Raw genomic sequence first — 15996 nt, 5'->3', positions numbered from 1 at the left:
TTGCCTCCATTTCGTTTACTTCCTTTTCTGGTGATGCCTGTTTTTCTTTCAAATGCAGGCTGTTTCTTTGTCTTCCCATGATCTCTCTTCTCCAGATGTTTGGTTATGTAGTTCTCTCTCTGCTGTGTTGATCTAAAGGCACAAAATACAACACAACAAGGCACAACTCTCAAGGCACTGAACACAAATGTATTCACGATACTAATAACCCCAAATAAAGGTGACACTAGATCAAAGAGAATTAGGGGATAAAGAAGAAGGAAGAGAAAAAGAAAAAAGAGAAAAAGAAAAAAAAGGAGTGCAAAAATGAAATTGGGAAAAGGGGAAAAAAAGTAAGAGAGAAAAGAAAGAGAATGAAATAGAAGAGGGGAAGAATCTATTTATATGGGAAGAACACTCCAATAGAACAGCCACTAATCCCAACAAATTCCAGCAACCCGTCCCTGGAGATGAATGCAAACTACAAACAACAACTAATATCAAGCGAGGCCAGGGAAAACAGAAGCAAAAAAATAACCGGAAAAAAAACCAACAAAAAAATAAAAAGAAAAAGCAATACAATCTCACAAACAAGCACAAAAAAAAAACCCAATATACTCAACAATAAAGCAAACAACAACAAAACAACAGAGAGAAAAAAACTTTGGATAGTGAAGAAGAGAGTTTTGGCATAAAGGTAAAGTTGAGGTAGAGTAAAAGGATGCTAAAGGAAAGATGAAAATAGAATGTAGAACACTAATCCCAAAATATTCACCTTAACAAGACATGACCCAAAGGGAACAAAGCATGAATGTACTCACGGCACCGATGATCCCAATATAAGCAACCACCTTAGAAAAGATAACTAGGGGAGAGGAAAGAGAGCACAAATAATATCTAAGCGAGAGAAAAAAAGATAGGAGAGAAAAGAAAAAGGAGAATATATATTTATGGAGAAAACACCACAGAGCCAATAGATAAACCAAACAAAATACAAACACCAAACACTCAGTAAAGAGGGTGGGGGCAGAATCTGTAGAGGCTGAGCAGTTATACTGGAAATAAGGTTACGAATTGGATAAATATGGGGAGGACCTCAGTTCAGTATAGCGGAAGTAGGAAAGGGATGAGTGGATAAGAAGAGAAAGAAGGGGAACAAAATAATATATTTACAAAAGTTGATTTAAAAAATGGTAAAAAAAAAAATAGAAAAAAGCAAGTAAAAATAAAATAAAATTGAATGATGAAAAAATAATGTGAAAAGAAGTAGAAAATAAAGCAACAAACAAAAAAGGAAAACAAAGAAAAAAGCAAAAAAGCAACAAACAAAAAAAAAGGAAAACAGAGAAAAAAGCTAACAAAATAATAATATAAAAATAAAAATGGGAAATTGAAATGTAAATCCTTTGGCTGACTTAAGATCCCAGTTTTCTGGAATGTCTGTGATTTTTTTTTTTTTTTCTGTTTCTGGGACTGAAGGCCAGACCCTGTTAATCCCAGGGACTAATCAGATTATTTTAATCCTTCATCTCATTCAGGGTGGAATCTGGGTGTGGCTGTATTCCTTGCCTGGGGGCTGGAGGGAGGGGTTATAACTTTAGGAGAAAATGGCTGCCCAGGTCCTGGGCTTGGGCGTGACTCAGCACTCAACTTGCTGCCACCTCTCCTGGACCCCCTTCTCTCCCCAGCCTCTCCCCAGATTCTACTTGTCTGCACCTTCTCCCTCTCCTGAACACGGGTGAGTGTCTGTATCCGAAATGTCCTATGAACAGGGTTCAGTGAAAACAAACAAACGCCGGCTGCAGAAACGGGGAAGACTGAGTCTCTGGGAGCTCCTCTCTTACCGGCACTGCATGGTCTGGTCAGCGCTTCAGGCTGCCCCCTCTGGGCTCAGTCTTTCGTAATTATGGCATCCAGATCTCAAATCCCCCAATAGTCCTGTGGATCTCCTTTCCCCCATCAGAGGCTGCGCCTGTTCCAAGGGACGAGGCTGGGTGCCGCCACGCGGTTTCCCTCTGACCCTCTGGGCTCAGAGATGTGGCAAACTTTCCTGACAGCTGATTTCTTAACAGAAACTTTGCAAGCCAGAAAGGAATAGCAAGAAATATTCAAATGATGAATAGCAAGGACCTATAACCAAGATTACCCAGCAAAGCTATCATTTAGAATTAAAGGTCAGATAAAGAGCTTCACAGACAAGAAAAAGCTTAAGGAGCTCATCACCACCAAACCAGTATTACATGAAATGTTGAAGAGTATTTTTTAAGAAGAGGAAGAAGAAGGGCATTCTTTAACAAGAGGAAGAAGGAGAAGGAGGAGGAGGAGAAGAGATAAAAATATGAACAATAAAATGGTAATAAATAGGTATCTATTGACAATTAAATCTAAGAATCAATTGAACAAGGAATCTAATGAACAAAATAAACTGGTGAATAAAATAGAATCAGAGGCATAGAAACATGGAACAGACTAATGAATCTCAGAGGGAAGTGGGGAGGGGTTGAAAGAGATTAACTGCTAGTAAAGAACTGATATGCACATATGCATTACCTATGGACACAAGCAATAGGGTGGTGAAGGCCTGGGGTGGGGCAGGAACCGGGTGGAGGGAGAAAAGGGGGACATCTGTAATACCCTCAACAATAAAGATTTTTTTAAAAAAAGGTTAACTTTCATTTCAAATGAAATACAATAGTCACTTTAAAAAGGAAGAAGAAAGAACAATCCAAAATTGCCAAATAATTATTAAAGAAATTTGATATTTAGTTAAAAGTGATCTAGGGGTGGGCGAACAGACCCAGATTGCGTTTCTCCATCTGTTCTAACCAACATTGCAGGAATGAATAATTTCAGCACTACACAGATTCTTCCATCGAAAAATAGGGTTGTTCCACAACTAATTTTATAAGGCTCGTATAAATTGACACTCAAACTAGGTAAGGACAGTACCAGAAAAGAATATTAGAAACCAGTCTCACTAATGAATGTGATGAAAAGTAAAGTATTTTTTATTCCTTGCTAAAAGAAAAAAATACTAGCAAGCCAAACCTAACAATGTATAAAAAATACTCTTTGACCAGGAATTCAAGATTGGCTTGAATTTAGAAAATCTATTTCATACATCACCAGATTAAAGTGTGACTTGCAGATTTATGTGTTTATTTGTTGAAAACATTAATTTATTCAAGAATATCTTTTTAAAATAGCTTTAATTTAAAATTTGTATGTTTAAAAATATATTTTAATAGCAACAAAATATAAAATACTCAAGAATAGATTTTACAAATCTTGTGCAAGGCCTTAATAAGAAAATTATAAAGCCTTACTAAAATATATTTTAAAAGACCTAAATAAATAGCAATATATACTATTCTCATGAATAGGATGAATCGATACCACTAACAATATTGGAATTGAAGGTTTTTGGATTCAATTTTGAGTCAGGGCACATACCTGGGTTACAATTTGATCTTCAGTTGGGAGCCGACCTATTATTGTTTCTGTTGCATGCTCTCTCCCCCCACCTCCTTCTTTACTCCCCTCCTCCCCCATCTCTCTCCCTTTCCCTCTCCCTCAGTTAAAAAAAAATCCTTGGGTGAGGATTCAAAAAAGTATGATTAGAAGGAGGAGTGTTGCGATTGGGGGGCTATCATGCCAGAAGCCAATTCCAGCATGTCAGCAGGGCTGAATCACCTGGGAATGGCTGAGGGCATTTCCCCAAACCTGAAAAGGATGCATTAAATGATTGCTTGCTGCCAGACAGCTAAGGGCATCTTAATCTACATGTTATTGCCTCCTACTGGCCAAACACCTGAACAGCTGAAGGCAATTCCTCCAATCTGAATGGATTCTGTATACCAAACCTGAAAAGGATGCATTAAATGATTGCTTGCTGCCAGAGAGCTCAGGGCATTTCAATGTACATGTTATTGCCTCCTACTGGCCAAACACCTGAACAGCCGTAGGCAATTTCCCCCAATCTGACAATGGATTCTGTACCTAACTTTACCCTTCCATGTATATCTACCTTGCCTTAGGACAAATTGTGTTAATAAATAGCAAGGGGTCCTGAGACACGGAGAACTTGGTTTCTTTAGCCAAGCTCCTCTGGCCCCCAAATGCCTTTCAAACCTATGTTTCGTCTCTGGACTGTTATTTAATCTACACACAGCCCTTAACCAGATTCCTGAACCCTTCTAGGTGCTGGATCAAGAACACCAGCACAGAGGTAGCTCTGTTAGCACAGACACAGGGCAGACAGATGCTCTTCTGGAGCCTAAACTTTGAGTTGGGGCCTAGAGAGAGATGAGGCAGGTGGGTTCAATTTGGTTCCGCATCTTGAAACAGCAACCTGGAAGTGCAGGTTGGTACACAGTGATGGACCTGTTTCTCTAGAACCCCGTCCTAAACTGCTGAGAAGGGAGGCTGGCCAGGAGGCTGTGCAGTACTCCAGATAAAGTCCAGGAGGTAGGGAGGGGTAGGAGAAAAGAGCAGGTGGTGGGTCAAGGAACGTTTAGGAGGCAAAATTTGCAGAACATTGTGGTTGATTGACTATGATTGAAGAAGGGGAAGACTGTGGAATGCAAGAACCAGTGTAGCCAGCTGTAAGAAATGAAGCAGCATCCTCAATCTACTACTGGGCTTTGCCAGGGCAGAGTTGATCCAAGTGAGATATCTTCTTTCCTTCTTAGTGATTTGTAACATTAATTTGCAAATGCAACACATGCCCCTCAGTAAATATATGGCACTGTGATTCTGTCACATTTATACAAAGCTCAGTAGCAGCATAACAAAAATGTGACTGTTACTAAAATATTTTTCCTCGAGAAAATTTGTTTTCCAACATAGCTCCCAAGATTAGTTCATAGAAAACACAGTGAATGGTCACTATAATTATAACATCCTGCCTAGAAGACTGGTTGGATTGGGTTTAAGGTTTCCTTTGGTGCTTATAATAATTGCTTTTTGTAATTTTATCATTTAAACAACAGTAACGTTTTATTTGTAACTGTAGTTGAGAATTGTGTTTCAAGCACGCTGTTTGCATTTCTTTAAAGGAATGTGTTTTCAAAAGCAAGACAGAATATTTCTGTGAAAGGCTTGATTCTCAGAAGCATTATTTGATCTCCTAGGTCACTTTTGTGACCAGACTAAAGGCAGGTTATGGGCTCGTTCTTAGGTCTGCCGAGTCCCTTGGCTCAGAAAGTAATAACCTCCAGGGCAGAAGAGATCTTGCAGTTTTTCTGACTGGTTGGCTCAAGTACAGACCTCCCGCTGAAATTAGCTGAGCAAGGAGGGAACAGCTACCTCAGCACGGGCTGTCCCTGATACCTAAGAAGTGATTCTGCCGAGAAGATGCCTCAAAAAAGGACTTTAATCAAACCCTCAACTCAAATGACATTTAATGTTTCCACTTAATTAGTTTTTAGTAGTATTAGCCAAACAGCATTTTTACCATTGTTTAAATAATGATAACAAAAGCTTAAATGAAATCCCCTGAGATTTAAGAGAGCTTTTAAACCTCAGTTATTATGACCATTAAATCTTTAGTACCCCTAAAACTGGAGTTTTTAATGATGTCATTATGAGCACCAAAACAAAATAATCACTTGCTCTCTCCTTCATGCATTTTGCAACGAAGATTATGAACAGAAATGCTTCCACTGCAGGCATGCATAAGACACATTAAAAGTGAAATGGGGCCCTAGCCGGTTTGGCTCAGTGGATAGAGCATCAGCCTATGGACTAAAAGGTTCCAGGTTTGATTCCAGACAAGGGCACATACCTTGGTTGCAGGCTCCTCCCCAGCCCAGGCCCTGTCCGGTACTTGTGCAAAGGCAACCAATTGATGTGTTTCTCTCACATTGATATTTATCTCTGTCTTTCCCTTTCTCTTGCACTCTCCCCAAAGAAAAAAAAATCAATGGAAAAATATCCTTGGGTGAGGATTAATAAAAACAACAACAACAAAGAAATGGGCCCTGGCCTGTAGTCAGGTGGTTAGAGCACCCTCCCAATACACCCAGCCAATGCATAAATAAGTGGAACAACAAATCAGTGTTTCTCCTCCCCCCCCCCCAAAAAAAAATCCATAAAAATAAAATAATTAAAAATGGAGCACTGCAGTACTAAGTGAAATGGAATTTCAATTAAACCCTAATGGCTTTCTTATACCCAGGTGATAGGTAGCCAGCCGTTGGGTGGTGTCTTCACAGCACCTGGAAATTTGTTCATTAAATTTCTCCATCTGATTCTCATGACCAGCATCCCTAGCTCCCCAGGCCAGCTAGACCCAGAGTCTTCACTCAGAGAAGCTGTGCAGTTCCCACATCCATCTAAATCCTGAGGTGCTTATGACGAACCAGCTCAGCTTCAGTGTTTACACTGATCCCCATGTCCACTGCAGTCTATGGCGTCAAGTTCCAGCTCTCCTACACACTAGCTATAGGGCCTCAGGCGAATCACTGAACTCTGAACTTCAGTTGCCTATTCCATAAGAAGGGGATAGTAATAGGGTTGTGGTGCAGAGGGTTTATACAAAACACAGTGCCTAACTCGGCAAATACTCAGTGAATATTAGCATTAACATTGAGCAGATTAAGGCTTTCACCTTTTTAAAGTATTTTAGCTTTTAAGTTTAAACAAGTAGTAATTTGTCAGAAATTAATGGAAACAGAAAATTCTACATTTCAGAGAGGTACCACCTAAACTTTAAAATATATCCACTTAAACATGTTTTTGTTCCTTTAGGCCAATTGTATCTGAAAGAAATGAACTTCTCATTCAGTTTTTCTCAGACTTAAGCTTAACTGCAGATGGATTTATTGGTCACTACAAATTCAGGCCAAAAAAATTACCTACAACTACAGCACTGCCAATGACCACCACAGTCACTGTAACTACAGGTGAGTTTTTCTGTTTTGAAATTTGTACATAAATTTAAGGAGTGTTAAAAAGTCTTTTGAAAGTAGGAAAAAAATAAAATAAAAGGAAGATATTTAAAACTAAATAAGTTAAATAAGATGAAAACAATACATAAGAGACTAATATGATTCCATTAATGAAAGAGAAGTATGAAGTATAAGAATAATAAGCTAAGCCTAAGCCAGTTTGACTCAGTGGATAGAGCATTGGCCTGTGGACTGAAGGGTCCTGGGTTCGATTCCAGTCAAGGGCACATGCCCTGGTTGTAGGCTCGATGCCCAGTGGGGAGGCATGCAGGAGGCAGCCAATCAGTGATTCTCTCTTACCATTGATGTTTCTCTCTCTCTCTCTCTCTCTCTCTCTCTCTCTCTTTCTCTCTCTCTCTCTTTCTTCCTCTCTGAAATCAATAAAAAATACATAAATAAAAAAGAAACATCAATGAGATAGAATCATTTGATTGGCTGCCTCCTGCACGCCCCCTACTGCACATCCCCAGTGGGGGGTGTGCGGGAGGCAGCTGATCGATGTTTCTCTCTCATCGATGTTTCTAACTCTCTATAAAAAAAACTCTCCCTTCCTCTCTGTAAAAAAATCAATAAAATATATTTTTAAAAAATACTTTTAAATAAAAGAATAATAAGCTAATACTTTTTAAATGGATTTTTAAAAGAGAGGGAGAGAGAGATAAACATCGATGTGAGAGAGAAACATTGATTGGTTGCCTCCCACCTGCATACCAAAACCTGGGTGTATGCCCTGACTGGGAATCAAACCTGCCACCTCCTCATGTATGGGACAGTGCTCTAACCAACTGAGCCACACCAGCCAGGGCTAAGCTAATAATTTGTAAATGTCATCTAAAAAAATTATGACCAGTTAAAAATTGCTAGGAACCCACATAACAGATCATTATAAGACTGCTTTTTCTTTGCTGGCACTTATGAAATTATGGTTTTCTTTTTATTACATAGAATTATAGTATTTTAGGTTAAAATACTGTGCCTGTTTTCACATCTGCCAGTATTTGGGCTTTTTTTATTTTTTTACTTTGCTCCAAAATGTGTAATACAAAATATATTACATCTTTTGTTAGAGTAAATCAAACAAAAATACTAGTATTTGACATATTCTGGAAGTCAGTTGGGAAACTCTGGTCTGGGACATGATCTAAGAATTGGGGAGAGAGGAGGGGTTCCCTGTATATAGTCTCTACATCCTGTTAACTCCACTCACTGGGATTTCAGGCTCCAGATATCAAAATCTAAATCCAGGGAGCAGGAAAAAAGTGAGGAGGAAGGACCTAAGGTTAAGAAATGAAGCAGGTTGAAATAAGAACAACTTTATTGTCCACTATTTCCTGTATGCTCCCCAAGTAAGGTTGTCCAGAGGACAGGCCCTTCTGGAAGAGTTGATTTTTCTGAGCACTCCCCAAGTTTGCCACCTTGTGACCTGGAAGGGTACTGCCTCATGTTAATGTAATATTACTCCAGCTCACCTCAGTGGACCCTGCTGTCCTTATTCTTTCATGTCACATCCATGGTGCTTAGTGGTTCCCTAGCTTTTATCTCCAGTCCTAAACTTTCTCTTAAATGGCAAACATGGATTTGTAATTATCTCCTAGAGTTTTGCAACTGCTAGACATTTATATTAAAACCTATCAAACTCAACTTGTTTTTATTACACTACTTTCTGCCCTAAACCTGCTCCCCCACCTGCTTCTCAACATAGCCACACTCTGAGAGTCATCTTTGACCTCTATCTGACCTCCTCACTGCTTGCCCTGCCACCACACACACACACACACACACACACACACAAAGCCAACCAGGCCTGTCTCCCTCTTAAAGTCATTCTCTACACCTTGCCACCCAGTACATTAGCCACTATTGAGCACTGAAAATGTGGCTGGTGCTACTGAGGAACTGAATTTTTAATTTAATGAAATTTAAAAAGCCTCATGTGCTTAGTGGCTACCAAATTGGACAGCATAAGAGCCCAACTCCTTCATGTGGTATATAAGGCCCTTTACACTTCATCCCTATTCTCTCTTTTTAGATTCATCTTTGGTCCCTACCACCTCTTTCCTTATGCTCTAAGTATTTTAGATTTTATCCTAAGTGTCGGGGAAACTGTTGATGGATTTAAGCAAAGTTGAGGATTAGATTTATACTGTAAAGATCACTCTGGCCACTGTGATGTGAATAGGTTGTAGGGGTCAAGAAGATCCATAGGTTCTTGTGGTTGTCCAAGTGAACTGTGCTATGACGTAAATACAGAGAGCCCTGATGGGTAGCTCAGTTGGTTAGAGCATCATCCCACTATGCTAAGGTTTCGGATTTGATCCCCAGTCAGGGCACATATAAGAATCAACCAATGGATATATAAATAAGTGGAACAACAAATCAATGCTTCTGTCTTCCTCTCTGTAAAATCAATTAAAATAAATAAAATACAGAGACAGTCAAGAGTTATTGACTATTGTGCAAGTCAGGGACCTTGGGAGATATTGACAGACCTTGGTGACTAATTGGACTAGGGAGATCAGGTATGTGTCAAGAATGCCTACCAGATCCCTGGCTTGCAAAACCTTGGGGATAATGTAACCATTCACTGAAGTTGAGAAGTGGGTAGAGGAAGTTAAGCTGTGACCTCGTTGGATCTGAGGTGTCCGTGAGATACTCAAGTGGATGTCATGTGGACAGTTATATCTATGAGCCCCCAGACCAGAAGACAGATTTAAGCAAGATATCGGAATCTGAGAATCATCACCAATACATGGTTGATACCATGACCCAGAATGAGATTGCCTAGGAAGAGGTTAGAGGTGAAAGAAGGGCTGAATTAACTCTCTAGAAACTCCAACACTTTAAAGGGGGGATATGCTAGTAACAGAGACTGAAAGGCGAGAACTAAGGAGGAAGGAGGAAAGCCAGGATCATGTGCCAGGGAACCCCTGGGAAGAGGATGTTGTAAGAAGGGAATGGTCAGTAGAGCCAAGTGTTGATGAAACTTCAAAAAAGGGAAGGATTAAAATATTTCCATTCTATTTCATGACTTGGAGACTCTAGCAAGAATTGTGTGAGTGGGCTGAGGTGTTTGGAACAAGGTGAAGAAATTCATAGTAAGTTCCAGCATCTCATTCCACAAGTTTGGTCCTAAAGGAGAGAGAGAGGCTTTGAGTGTCTAGAAGAAGTTAAAGGTAATGGGAAGCAGCCAGCAATGGAGAACATACTAACAGACAGAAGGATGACCTGAGGAGGGAACGTCTACTAAGGTGGGGGGCATGGCCTCCAGAGCAGCAGCCACCAACCGGTGGTCCGAAGACCACTGGTGGTCCATGAGGCCTAAAGGTTGGCAACTGCTGGTTTAAGGAAATCTTTGGAGCAGCAGTTGCTAACCAGTGGCCCGTGGACCACTGGTGGTCCGTGAGGTCTGAAAGGTTGGCGACCACTACTCCAGAGGACTCACAGGACAGACCTCTGGCCAGAGGTGGAGCAGCCTCCTCTCTCAGGGGCGGGAGAGAAGAGAGCAACTACAGACAAGACAGCTTTGAAGGTTTGGTGGGGATCTTGCAGACATTTTCTTCTATGATCTCTGTTCTTTCTATAAAATAGGCAGGGTCACCTGCTAAGAATGAGAAGGGAGGTGGTTAGGAGAATGAGAGAATTTGAAAAAGAGCTGTGGAAATTGGGGAGTGAGTTGATCCACCAAACAGCTTGTCACTTCGATGAGGGTCCATTTGTGGACTCAGCTTAGTGCAGGCCTAGGTTCGGACAGGGTTGAAGGACAAGGGGGAAAGGACAATTAAGGTATTGTCAAGAAAATGACAGAAATAATGGAAACTACGTGGAACAGCCAAGGAAGTAAAGATGAATTGAGAACAAATGAGAGGTATTGGACCACTAAAGATAGAAAAAAAAGTAGTCATGAGAGTAAATCAATAACTAAGCTTGAAGTAGAGGCAGTTATACTGGATATGAGGATGTCTAAATTTGAGAAATTGGTGACTAAAGACTTCAACAGGAGGATATGTGAGCCTGGGACTGAGTGACTGAAATGGAGCAGAGAGAAAATCTCTGGGAAGGATGAAGCCATGGCTTGGAGAGGGAGTACCACACTGAGGGTGCCCCACAAAGATAGGTGCAGGAGCACACGGAGAGGAAGGCTGAGAACCAGGTGGGTGCTGGGAGAGCAGGGCAGTGGGGAGATGGCAGTAGGGTGAGGAGGGTTAAGGTGGTGTAGCTGATGACTGAGAGCAAGAGAGCAAGGATATATGGAAGGGAGGGATGGAGCAATGTGGGACACCAACCCAACTTCCATTCTGACATTTGGAGGCTGAGAAGGAGCTGGCTTCCAGTGGTCCACATAGAAGGGTTCCCTTTCATCCATCAGGGAGAACATAATGCCACTACTTTTTGGTTCAATTCATTATGTAAATTTAGATCTCCAACTTCTGGAACAACATTCCCTCTAAGTGTTTACTGAGCTCTTTCTCTTAAAAAGAAATGTGTGTGTGTGTGTGTGTGTGTGTGTGTGTGTGTGTGTGTGTGTATTTAAGGTCTTATATGTATTTAACATTAAAATTTTATATATTTTATGTTGTAATCCACTTCAGATCCTTTTTGGAGTTTAGTAGGGGTACAAATTAAGAGTAAATAAATAAATAATAAATTCACAGAAGAGTCCGCAGAACCTATTAGAAAGGCAGTACTTCAATTGCAAATTCTTACCTAACAAGTACAATTTTGTTACTGTTGTTTTGCTTAGTTCTTCCTAGAATATTGCCACATATAAATGAATAATTAGCAAGTATTTTTGAAACATTTTAAATGATGGTAATTGGGATTAAATATTTCATTTTGTTAACTCATGGTTTCTCAACCTTGGCACTAGTCACATTTTGGGCCACATAATTCTTTTCTATTGGGCATTGTATGTTATCTAGCAGCATCCTTACCCACTAGATGCTAGAAGCATGCCCTAGTTGTGATAACAAAACTATTTCCAGATAGGCCGTGGCAGACTCAATATCAATGTTTAGTAATTGGTTGTATCTAATTACAAATATAACACACTTTACATGTGAGCAGTATTTCCAAAAACCCTGTACTGCTCACATTTAAGCAATTGCATGTTTTAAATGTACCAAGAAAGCTCTCTCCATCTTTAGGGTGACACTATAGAATTCCTTGTGTAAAGTGAAGAGTTAACCTATATTTTCTTAGCTCATATTTGTTGTACTAGGTTTTTCTAAGCAGGGCAAATGGAAACTCTATTTTTAATTATAGTGTTAGTTTTATGGAGAAGAAGAAAATAGGGCTAATTATGGGTTTTCTTTTATCTCAGGTTTAAAATTCAGCAAAGAATATTCAGTTATGCTAAGAAAATTGGAGCAGTAGTTGGTAGTATAAAGAATTTCTTTTGCATGATCTTTAATTACTTCATTGCAATGACATATTGGTGGCTCAGAGAAAAATAGGAATGTTAAAGTGATAGATTCATATCTAAATACCAATTATACTTGATTTTATTTTCCTGAATCTTATGTCTTTCCTTTTTGAATTAAGGTTTAAAACCCACCATGGCCATGTGTCAACAAAAATGTAGATGGGCTGGTACTCTGGAAAGCAATTACTGTTCAAGCAACTTTGGTAAGAAATAAAACTAAGCAACTTTGGTTTTATAAGAAACGTGAGACTATACTAGTAGTCTCAAAGAAAGTGGCATGAATGTGATGGTAAAGGGTAAGTTACACTCTTGATTTACCCAAGAAAATACTTTCCCATACACTGAGGTATATGGACTTGTGCTCTTCAAAATATTAAGAGTTCATAACTGAGAAAAATATGTATATAGAAAATTTACTTTTTCATACAAATTTAATTTGATTCCTGGTACATGGTACTGCTATTCTGTATATTTTGGTTGGCTCAGTATTACTGAAAAACAAAACAAAACAAAAACCTGTATACTTTTTTTCTCACATATTTTTCATGTATTGGTTATCTTTTCATACATTGATAATTCAACTTTAATAAATTAAAAGCATATCTAAGCTGGCCTCTCTCACAGGAAATTCAAGCATTTCCTCTGCAATGTCTGTCCTTCTAAAGTATTAAGTTAAAACCTGGAAATCTAAAATCTATTTGGAAACACCTATAAATTGGAACCCGAGGAGACATTACTAATGATTTAGAATTTAGAAGAGCTTTTTACACAAAAATATAGTTGCCATTTTTGTGAAAACCACTCAAGAGCAAAAGATACCAGATTTAATTATGTTGCTTATTTCCACAAGGAAGATTTAGGAAGGTCTTGCCAGGAAAAGAAAGCTGCGAAACCTAAAAGCTTACCCCAGACCCAGGGCCTCCCAGAGGGGCTCCGCATGCCCTGCATCAGTCTTCAGCAGCTCCACATTGAGGGACCTGGCCCATCCCCCACTTTCACTTTCCAGGCATAAAATGAACCAAACAGCACAGGTGTCCCTGCCACCACAGACAGCCATTCTCTGCAGGGTGCTTCAGGAAATCTCCCTCCTTGTCCTTTGATGCCACCTGATTCCACTTGGCTACAAGCTGACATTTTGCAATGAGCACTCACAGAGGAGAATTCTGATTTTGTGAGCTTTGCACACCATGTAAGCAGTGAGCTCTCACTTCACCCCAAAAGGCTCCTATCAGCCAAGTCCAAAACTTGATTAACTCCACTGTGACTCATGGCAAAACGACCACATACAGTCACCAGCTGCCCATTGGTTCTCAGCCAGAACTCCAGAGGCAGTTTGGGTTGTCACAATAACCAGGGAGTGCTACTGGTTTTTCTGGGCAGGGATAAGCTCATAAAATAGTCCTTCAATGCAGGTCCTGTTCCACATTGCATTGCCCTCACCAAAATGCCAAAAGCACACCTCTGAGAGACACATATTCTTTCCTTTTGTGGCTCAGAAATTAGACTCTTTTCTCCCAGAGTGACAATGGAAAAAAGAGAGTTACATAATGAAAAGCAACTGAATTTTTCTAGAAAAAATTTTAAGCAAGAAAATGCTTTGTTATAGCTCAGTTCTATACTTTGATTTGTTAAATGAGATAAACAGGGTGGATAACAAAGAGAATATCAGCCTAACCGTCGAGGCTCAGTGATTGAGTGTCGACCTATGAACCAGGAGGTCATGGCTCAATTCCCGGTCAGGGCACATGCCTGGGTTTCAGGCTCGCTCCCCAGTATGGGGCATGCAGGAGGCAGCCAATCGATGATTCTCTCTCATCATTGATGTTTCTATCTCTCTCTCCCTCTCCCTTCCTCTCTGAAATCAATAAAAATATATTTAATAAAGAGAACATCAAAGACCTAGTAAAAGACAGGTATTTACTGATAATTAGAGAGAGCTAAGGACCCATGGATGAACCAAAGTTCCAAGACAGAGGACAACTAAAGAGAGGGGCTAAAGAGAGGGGTGGGGGAGACGCAGAAAGGTAGGCACACACACCCATACAGACACAAAGACTCCCTTCCTCGTGGCCCAAACACCCTCATGCAACCTCTGAGCTTGGTGTTGCCTCTGAAGACTCAAAGTCTTGTGAAGTATGCACAGGTAGAGGCTCATAAGCCATCCCTTACTTGGTAATTGATCTACATGTTGGATAAGACATTGTGAAGAGTCCCTTCTCAGTAATGGACCACAGTGCATAGCTATTCAGGTTTCTCTCCTGGGTCTCAACATCTAGCAACACGGGCAGCATGATAGCACCATGGCTCCTTTCTTCAACCTGAATTTTGGTGACAAGCATACAGAATCAAATTTGATTGCTCTGTTAGGGCCTTCTCTTTAACATTAAAATGCTTCCCATCTGATGCCCTAGCTGGCTTGACTCAGTGGATAGAGCGTCAGCCTGCGGACTGAAGGGTCCCAGGTTCGATTCCGGCCAAGGGCACATGCCTGGGTTTCGGGCTTGATCCCCAGTAGGGGGTGTGCAGGAGGCAGCCGATCAATGATTCTCTCTTATCATTGATGTTTCTATCTCTCTCTCCTTCTCCCTTCCTCTCTGAAATCAATAAAGAAATATATTTTTTAAAAAAATGCTTCCCATCTGAAACTTACAAAAATGTAAAATTATGCTCAATTCTGCTTACATTTGCCTTCACTGTTATATTATTTCAAAAACATTTTCTTCTGCAGTATTTGCTGGTACTGTTATCACAACCATCACACGGGGTGGAAGCTTGCATGCCACAATCTCCCTCATCAGCATCTATAAAGAGGGAAATCTGGCAATTCAACAGGCTGGCAAGAACATGAGTGCCAAGGTCATTGTGATCTGCAAGCAGTGCCCTCTCCTCAGAAGAGGTGAGTAAGGAGGGAAACTTTAGTCTTGTAGGGGAGCTCAGGGACAGAGATGGGGACAAGAGAGCCTCTCCGAGCTACTCAGGGATCTGAGCATGCCCTAGCTGGTTAAGGGAAGTCAAGTCAGGGCTTTTGGAACAGAAGGAAGACTGTGGCATCAGACAGAATTGGGCTCTAAGCCCAGTTCCTGTGAGGTGAACAAGGATGAAAAGTGGAAATGATGAATGAGTCCAAACAGCACATGAGGTTGGATCAATATGGACAGACACAGAGGAGCAGTTCAGAAGAAAGAGACTTTTAGTTATTGCACTTAAGGTGCCAATATTACAGAGGAAAATATTCAGCAAATAAAAGGCAATTCAGTCCTAGCTGGTTTGGCTTAGTGGATAGAGTGTCAGCCTGTGGACTGAAGGGTCCCGGGTTCGATTCTGGTCAAAAGCACATGCTCGGGTTGTGGACTTGATCCCCAGTGGGGGGCGTGCAGGAGGCAGCCGATCAATGATTCTCTCTCATCATTGATGTTCCTATCTCTCTCTCCCTCTCCTTTCCTCTCTGAAATCAATAAAAATATTAAAAGTGTTTTTTTTAAGGCAATTCAGAGCTCAAGTTCAGAAGGGAGAGAGGCATATAGAGAGGCTAGAATTAAAGATTTGGGAATAATTTTCAGATGTAGGATCATTTAATCCATACATGGGAATGAGTTTATTAAGAGAAATTATGGGAAAGGGAAAGTTACTCCAGAGCCAGACCAC

General features: G+C 40.4%; 1 protein-coding gene across 1 annotated transcript in view; it reads left to right on the top strand.

Moving 5' to 3' along the window:
- The window catches only part of PCOLCE2 (procollagen C-endopeptidase enhancer 2), a 112782-nt gene that overhangs the window by 89542 nt on the left and 7244 nt on the right, over nt 1-15996 (top strand). Inside the window, exons 5-7 of the mRNA XM_014542173.1 lie at nt 6730-6884; nt 12471-12554; nt 15080-15247. Of these exons, the coding sequence (XP_014397659.1) occupies nt 6730-6884; nt 12471-12554; nt 15080-15247 (407 nt within the window). The remainder of the gene's footprint in view (nt 1-6729; nt 6885-12470; nt 12555-15079; nt 15248-15996) is intronic.

The sequence above is a fragment of the Myotis brandtii genome, unplaced genomic scaffold (assembly GCF_000412655.1).
Source record: "Myotis brandtii unplaced genomic scaffold, ASM41265v1 scaffold291, whole genome shotgun sequence".
Classification (NCBI taxonomy): Eukaryota; Metazoa; Chordata; class Mammalia; order Chiroptera; family Vespertilionidae; genus Myotis; species Myotis brandtii.
The sequence above is the reverse complement of the archived record's forward strand: the minus strand, read 5'-3'. Positions and strand labels throughout refer to the sequence as shown.